General features: G+C 43.1%; 1 protein-coding gene across 1 annotated transcript in view; it reads left to right on the forward strand.

The window, feature by feature from the left end:
* Window positions 1–1,690: 1,690 nt before the first annotated feature.
* Window positions 1,691–8,855, forward strand: part of trhra (thyrotropin-releasing hormone receptor a) — a 23,005-nt gene continuing 15,840 nt past the window's right edge. The window contains exon 1 of the mRNA XM_037677319.1: window positions 1,691–2,534. Coding sequence (XP_037533247.1) covers window positions 1,692–2,534 — 843 coding nt within the window. The 5' untranslated portion in view covers window position 1,691. The remainder of the gene's footprint in view (window positions 2,535–8,855) is intronic.

Consider the following 8,855-nt stretch of genomic DNA (forward strand, 5'->3'; position numbering starts at 1 on the left):
ACACACACACACACACACACACACACACACACACACACACACACACAAACTATGTAACACAATATTTTCCAATTGTAGTGCACCTTTTGCATTTATGTGTGTATACAAGTGACATATAAAAATTTACATACTATAGCACATTGATTGTTGTGTAAACAAATATATATTTTATGTTTGTCATGTGTTTATATTTTTATGTAAAAATGAAGTGTACATTTATTAAAGTTCTTATAAAATACATAAATGGTGCAAGTGGATATCACTTGTATCGGGTAAAAATGTGTTAAATTTGACATGTGCAAAAAACTGAAAAGAAACATATAACAAAAAAATAAATAAATAAAACGACAAAATCATACAAAACACCCATCCATCCATCCATCCATCTATCCATCCATCCATCCATCCATCCATCCATCCAACCATCCATCCATCCATCCATCCTCTTTACCTGCTTCACAAAACATACAAAATAAAATAAAGCTTTGTGTTTTTCAGTTCTCTCTCAGCGACCACGTCACGTTTTAGCTCAACATCTGTAAAGCTGGCTGACTGAGATAAAGACATGTTTGTGTTGGCCAACGTTCATTAGTTGTGGGAGCCATGTTGAATTGGACTGGCTCCAAAAGTCAACCAGTTGAACTTATACTGTATGTTCAGTAATTACTGTCTGAAAGTTTCATTGAATGTTTTTGTGTGAAATAATTTGCCAACAGACAAAATGCATCAACTCTAATACTTAATGCTAAAATTGTGTGTGAATACTTTAGGCAATAACACTTGGAGATTATGTTGTGAATGACTTTAATCTCAAAATTTACCTTTAGCACCATATTTGAAATACTGCCTGAATTTGAGCTCTTCTGTGTTTGCTAAAGTCACTTGGCTGTGACAGCCATCTTTAATTAGATTGACTCCAAGCATGCAGTTAAGCATGCAGTGATCACAGCTTAGTGTTTTATTTTATTTTTAATCCACCCCATGATTCATTAGATAATTTATTAACAACAAATAGTTAGTGGCAACATTTTACACAAAGTCATTGAGCAATGTTGTGGTCAGAGCATGCGTTAGGGATCAGTCTTAACTTTGACAGCAACTTTTAATCTCTGACAAACCTTTTGTATGTTTTGTTAGCTCAGCTGTTGCAGCCGGTCATCTTGTGTCACACTGAGTCCAAAAGTAAATCAGGTGTAAAAGCGCACAAATAAATGACTTCCTGCTAGTTTCCTTATAATTCGCCCAGTGGTTCATGAGATATTTTACTAACAGACACGTACACGCAACCACAATGCATTTATATATATTTTGTTTGTTTGTTTATTAATTTATGTTCTATACATTTTGTTTGTGCTTTCGGCGGCAGGTGACGAGTCCAGGGACGTGCGCGTGCCACCTGACAGCACTTCACGAGGTGATGGACGGGTCAGTGCGTCACTGAGAGGCTCCCCGGAGTGGAGCAGGAAGCTCTCAGTCCTCAGTGAGCCAGGAGCAGGAGAGGAGCTGCCTGCAGCATCCTCTGCTCCGTCTGCAAACTTCAGCCTCTCACAGCTGCATGAAAACCGCTGCACGAGCATGCGTCCATTCCCGGACAGACACGGACCGGGTCGGACTCTGCTGGGTCTGGACAGAATCAAGTCTTTTTGATCTTGGAGTTTTCATTCACCGGGAAAAGTGAGTTTTTCTTTTCAATGCTTAGAGTAGTTTTGTTTGTCCAGCCTCCCTCCGTGATGGAAAACCTCACCGTGGACGTTCTGTCCGTGGAGAATAATGGCACGCAGGAGAACCAGACCCTGGGCGTTTGGACCGACTACACTGTTGAATACAAGGTGGTCAGCGTGTTCCTGGTGTCCCTCATATGCGGGGTGGGCATCGTGGGGAACATGATGGTCATCCTGGTGGTCCTGACCACCAAGCACATGCGCACTCCCACCAACTGTTACCTGGTGAGTCTGGCGGCTGCAGACCTGATGGTGCTGACGGCCGCCGGGCTGCCCAACATCACGGACGCGCTGCGCGGGCAGTGGGTGTACGGGTACGCCGGCTGCCTGGGGATCACCTACTTCCAGTACTTGGGCATCAACGCGTCCTCGTGCTCCATCACCGCCTTCACCGTGGAGCGCTACATCGCCATCTGCCACCCCATCAAGGCGCAGTTCCTGTGCACCTTGTCCCGCGCCAAGAAGATCATCATGCTGGTGTGGGCGCTCACCTCCGTCTACTGCGTCATGTGGCTCTTCCTGTCCGACACCAAGACGTTGGTGTACGACAACGCGGCGCTGCTCACGTGCGCCTACAAGGTGTCCAGGAGCCACTACCTGCCCATCTACTTCACGGACTTCACCGTGTTCTACGTGCTGCCGCTGCTGCTGGCCACGGTTCTGTACGGACTCATCGCCCGGATCCTGTTCCTCAACCCGCTGCCCAGCGACCCGAAGGGCGGCAGCAAGAAGTGGCGGAGGGAGGCGAGCCAGGGGGGGAGGATGGTCAGCACCAGCTCCTCCAGCAGCGCCACGGCCGCCTCCCGCAGACAGGTGGGCCCCCCTGGTTTGATCATTAACCCTCACTTTGTGTAATGATGTGAACGGGTCCAGCTGTGCCACAGGTCAGATAAAAATAAACATCTAACACCCCCCCCCCCCCACACACACACACACACACACACACAGGGAGGTCACCATCAGCCACCCCATATGACCTTTGATTCTTTCTTCATGCACTGAGGAGGAAAAACCAGTTTAGAAGTGAATTGTGACTTTATAAAAACGCCATGTTACCATCAAACCCCCAGACGTGGTCAGTCAATAGTAAGAATATTTGTTTAACACACTTTAGATACAACAGTTACTATTTCTTCATTGTGATTTAGGCTCTGGTTTGTTTTTATTGTTCAATGACATTAATTGAAAATGCAGCGTAACGCTTGAAACTCCAACCCCCCAGTTCTAAAGTAAGAAAGCTTCCTGAAGGGAAGCAGAAATATCTTTAATTACAGACTGTGTGAGGCTCTGCAGTACTGGCTCTGTGTGTGTTTCACTACAGTGTTGGCAAAATATCTCGTGTACCAGTAATGACATTTTAACAAAACTCTTACAAATTAATCATTTGATAAAAATCTACAGATTATTTTTGGGAGTCAAGCTGACTCAAGATGGCCTCTAGCAAACTTGCACAACATAAAAACGACTATAAATCATCCGATTTTAAAGATGTGAAGCTAAAATTTGAAGTGGTAGTAGCTGAGCTTCAGCCTAAAACATTCTCTGAGCACTACACATTACACAACATTGTTGCCTAAAACCTTAAGAAATAACTGTTGGCATTAACCTATTTGTTGGCAAAACATTTCATGAACTGTTCAACAATTCTTGCAAGATCTCACAAATTACATGAGGCATAAAGACATTTACAAAGTTTGAGCAAAACGTCTGTAACTTTGTTTCTTCTCATGAGATGATTTCTGTTTAAAGTTCTAGTATAAAAGGCAGCGACTGTCACGCTTTCCTTTCTCTACTGGTTTCCTCTCATGTGGTTCTCTGCTAGATATCAAAATGCAATATTTGTCAAACTGATTGTATAAACTGTGAAGTTCAAAAACAGGCATAAAATAGTTTTTGGTGGCCACTGAAAACATGAACCCACAGCTCAGAGGTCACTTGATACTAAATGCTCAGATACAACTGAACTTTATGTTTTTTATTGCCAGTTTTTCTCAACTTTGAGAGAATCTGTTTTTCACCAGTCTCACAACAATCACCATTTACCAACACACCGCCTTTTAAAGGAAAACAAATTGTGACGAGCGGTGCGAGAGAGTGGTTCCCATTGCCGTAAGTCGGACTCCTTCAGGGTGGGAGCTGGACTCCTCCAGGGCTGCCCGTTGTCACCGATTCTGTTCATAACTTTTATGGACATAATTCCTCGGTGCAGCCAGGAGGCGGAGGGAGTTCAGTTCGGTGGCATCAGGATTCCATCTCTGCTCTCTGCAGATGATGTGGTCCTGTTGGCGTCATCGTGCTGTGATCTTCAGCTCTCACTGGAGTGGTTTGCAGCTGAGAGTGAAGCGGCTGGGATGAGAATCCGCACCTCCAAATCTGAGGCCGTGGTCCTCAATCGGAAAAAGGTGGATTGCTCTCTTCAGGTGAGGTTCTGCCTCAGGTGGAGGAGTTCAAGTATTTGGGGTTTTGTTCATGAGTGAGGGAAGAATGAAGCGTGAGATTAACAGACAGATTGGTGCAGCATCTGTAGTATTGTGGACTCTGTACCGGTCCATTGTGGTGAAGAGAGAGCTGAGCTGTAAGGCTAAGCTCTTACCGGTCGGTCTACGTTCCTACCCTCAACTACGGTCACGAGCTCTGGGTAGTGACAGAAAGAATGAGATCGTAGATGCAGGCGGTTGAAATGAGTTTCTTCTGCAGAGTATCTGGACTCTCCCTTAGAACTAGGGTGAGAAGTTCAGTTATCCAGGAAAGACTCGGAGTAGAAGCGCTGCTCCTCCATAATCCAGAGAAACCAGTTGAGGTGGCTCAGTCATCTGGTAAGGATGCCCTCTGGGCGCCTCCCTAGGGAGGTGCTTCAGGCATGTCTGACTGGGAGGACACGCTGGAGCAACTATATGTCTCTCAGTTGGCCTGGGAACGCCTTGGAGTCCTCCCAGAAGAACTGGAAGAGGTGGCGGTGGAAAGAGATGTCTGGACCTCCCTGATCCAGCTGCTGCCCCTGAGACCTAATTTCAGAACAAGCAGAAGATAATGGATGGATGGATGGATGGATGGATGGATGGATGGATGGATGGATGGATGGATGGATGGATGGATGGATGGACAGATGTACGGATGGATGGATGGAAATTGTGCCTAATTGGAAACAACAAAGTCCATGCTCAATAGCCCAGGTATACAATCCAACATTTTTCAGTCAGGTCATCTGGACAGTTTCTTTTTTTGTGCTGAAACATTTCGTTTTTGATCCAGAAGACTTCATCAGTCAAGGAAACACACAACAAAAAACTGATTCTTCCCCCAACAGCTTACTCCAAAGTGGAACAAACCAGTTCTGCTTGTGATAAGATGTTTTTAACCAGTTTGACAAGACTGTCAACAAGGAAGAGGGCCGGCAATGGAGGAGGGGGCGTACCAAAGAGACCATCTTATCACAAGCAGAACTGGTTTGTTCCACTTTGGAGTAAGTTGTTGGGGGAAGAATCAGTTTTGTGTTGTGTGTTTCCTTGACTGATGAAGCCTTCTGGATCTAAGGTGAAACGTTTCAGCTCAAAAAAAGAAACTGTCCAGATGACCTGACTGAAAAATGTTGTAATTGAAAACAATTATAGAATAAAATCAGATTAAACTGAGACATAATTTAAAAAGCTGTTTGACTAAATTACAACAAAAATGAACATGCCATTTGCTGCAATTGTGCTCAAACTTAAGAATTTATATACAGATGTGGCTAAACTTGTCCTAAGTACCAGTTCAGTGCTTCCAAGAAAAGTTTTACATTCACTCACTATTTTGTGTCTCCAACTAGCTGCCAACATTCAAAGCCCAGTGAGATGCAGGTTTAATCAATAACCCAGCTATGATTTTTAGTTCTGTCTTTATTAAACCTGTTCAAACTAGTAATAATAATATTAATCTGAAAATGCTCCAGCTCTTTGAAACAAGATAAATGGTATATTGATCAGTATTCTGTAATCTTCTTCTCTTACCGCACATTTCAAGACTGCAAGTCACATTCCCCCACTTACACAAACACTCACATGCTGATTCACAGCTCAGGCGCAACGTGGAGTTCAGTGTCTTGCCCAAGGACACTCCAAAATGTGTTGAAGAAAATGCATTCTAACTACCAACCTTTCAAAGGACAAACGATCTTCATTCTGAGCCACAGCCACCTCAGGAGCCCCCAAAGAACAAAGGTTCTGTCTTAAAAAGAAAACCAGTCAGTAACAGCTGCACAACTCTAAAATTAAAACAAGTGATCTTGGGCTGGGCGGCACGGTGGCTCAGTTGATAGAGCTGTTGCCTCTCAGCAAGAAGGTTGCAGGATCAAATCCCGCCTGGGTCCTTTCTGCATGTTAGGCTGATTGGTAACTCTAAATTGTCCCTAGGTGAGAGTGAAAGAGTGACTCGTTGTTTGTCTCGTTTGTCTCTATGTGTCCCTGTGATGGACTGGAGACCTGTCCAGGGTGTCCCCCACCTCTCGCACAGTGACTGCTGGATATGAGCACCAGTGACCCCCCGCGACCTGAAAAGGAAGAAGCGGGTAAAAGATAATGGATACATGGATGGATGAACTCTGGCTCAGCGGCTAAAACACATCTGGGAGAAATTGAAGCACAAAAATGATTTCCATCACCAGGCTCCAGATTGACAGCACTTTCCCAACATACAAAGGGCACGTCTTTGTCGTCAAACTACAGCAGCATGCAAGTGTTTAAATACCAACCTTACACGAATCAATGAACAGTGGTGGTAGTGAACTTGTTTTAATTAAATACCTAGCATTCCTTGAAGAAATGGATATCACCCATTGCCTTCCATCCTTCCATCCATCCAAATATTTGCTGCTAGTTCTAGAGTCAGGTCCCGAGGGAAGCAGTTTGAGCAAGGAGGCCTAGACATTTTTTCCACAGTCATCTCTTCCAGATCTTCTGTGAGAATTTTAAGGCATTCCAAGTCCAACCAAGAGACATAGTCTCCATACAACATCATAATGGGCATATAGTATAGGGACATAATATCCTGCATTTTCTTATGGGTTTTAATCCCAGTTGCACATACGTGGAACACCTCCCTAGGGAGGCATCCAGTGGGCATCCTTACCAAACGCCCGAACCAACTCAACTAGATACTCTTCATGTGAAGGAGCAGTGACTCTTTTCCGAGTCTCACCTGGAGAACTGAACTTCTCACCATATCTCTAAGGGAGTGCAGCTACCTGCAGAGAAAGCTCAATTAGGTCAGTTGTATCTACGATCTCGTTCCTTTGGTCACTACACCGTGCAGCTCAGTTTATTCTTCACCACAATGGACCAGTACAGAGCACACAATAATGCGAAAGCTGCACGTTGATCTCATGCACCATTCTTTCCTCACTCATTTGTTTGGCTGTTATGAAAGAGTTTCAAACAGATCATTTCACGTTGATAAATGATGACGTAGCCATTTTGATCAAGCCTTGATTATGTTCATCCTCACACTATACCTCAAAATCTTGAGTGATCAGTTAGTAATGAGTTCAGTTGGTTCCCAACACATAACATTTCAGCATAACAATGTAAAACTGAACAAGTTATGGCTATTTGTTAAAAATTGTCGCCCTCTTCTCAAGTCCGGGCTGCTGTTGTTACGCCCTATTGTTTAGCATTATTAGTGTTTAGTGTATATCTTTGATCTTTTAGTGCACTGTTTGCTGTTTGTTTAGCGTATTTCTTAGTTTACATCTTAGATCCTTATTTAATGATTCTTTTTACATTTTATATTTTTTATATTGTTTGGAATTATTAACTGGGACCCTGTATATATAATTTCATTCCACCTCATGTACCACATGTGGTGAAATGTCAATAAACCTACTTGAACTTGAACTATTTTTGTATATTTTAAGGTCAGTTGACTGTGGCAGCCATCTTGAATCAGATTGACTCCATAAGTTAAGCAGTTGTAGAAGTGCATCCAATCTGAAAGTTTCATCAGAGTCTCTTAAATATGTATAAAATATGTATTATTATTACAATGGTATATATGATATTTTGCTAACAGACAAATAAACCCACACACATAGACAAAAACAATATTACCCACCTTCTGCCTATGGACAATAAGAATTCCTGATTGCATCTCCACTGATGTTATGTCTAGCCATTCCATGTGACCTCTTCACCCTGCGAGTATCTAAAAAACGGTCCTCCTGGGTGAAAAAGTGTTCAAAGTAAAAATGTACCCAAAAATGCTTCCTTTGAACTTTTCAGAAAATCTCACGGCCTTTTTCCTTCTTTGTATTTAGCTCACTGAAGTCCTGTCACAGCTCAGTCACTGTCATGGGTTTAGTGGAGTGAAGCTAGAATTTCATTATCTCCTCCTCCTGAACAGATTTTAAACCAGAGCAGACCCCCGCGACCTGAAAAGGAAGAAGCGGGTAAAGATGATGGATGGATGGACGGACAGAACTCTATTCTCCGAAGAAAATATATATTTTATTATCATCTGCCACTGTAGGTGAAAGGGGAACGATAATGTTTTTGTGTGGCAAAGTGTAATGTCTTTGTGTGTGGGTTCATTTCTCTGTACAATTAGTAAAATATTTCATGAATTACTGGATGGATTTTAATGAAACATTCAGAAAGGTGTTATAGACTACAACTGATTACCTTTTGGAGTCAACTCAATTAAAATGGCAGCTACAAGTAATAGACAATAGCAGTACAAAAATGATTATACTTTAGTGAATCTTAGAGCGAATGAGCTAGTTATTGGTGTGGTGGTAGCTGAGAGTGACTTACAACACAGGCTCCAAGTGCTAACAGATAATGTGAGATTACACGTTATTGCTAAACAGTAGTCCCTCGCTACTTTGCAGTTCATTTATTGCGGACTCGCACTATCGCGGTTTTTCAAAATAAGATTGTACATGACACACAGTCGGCTGATTGATGGATGAGCCGCACGATCGGCATGGAATATTATAAAAATAAATAAAATATTTAACACCTGCTGCACATTTGTGCAGCCCAGAAATGCAGAAATATCTACTCCTGCGCCTTTGTGCAGCCGTTGCTACAGCTGATCAGCTGTTCACCAAAGAAGTGGGCGTGGCCAAGAGCAGAGGAGGCAGGGAGCTGAAATCATGAC

This window comes from Nematolebias whitei, chromosome 5 (genome assembly GCF_014905685.2).
Source record: "Nematolebias whitei isolate Nwh7 chromosome 5, NemWhi1, whole genome shotgun sequence".
NCBI lineage: Eukaryota > Metazoa > Chordata > Actinopteri > Cyprinodontiformes > Rivulidae > Nematolebias > Nematolebias whitei.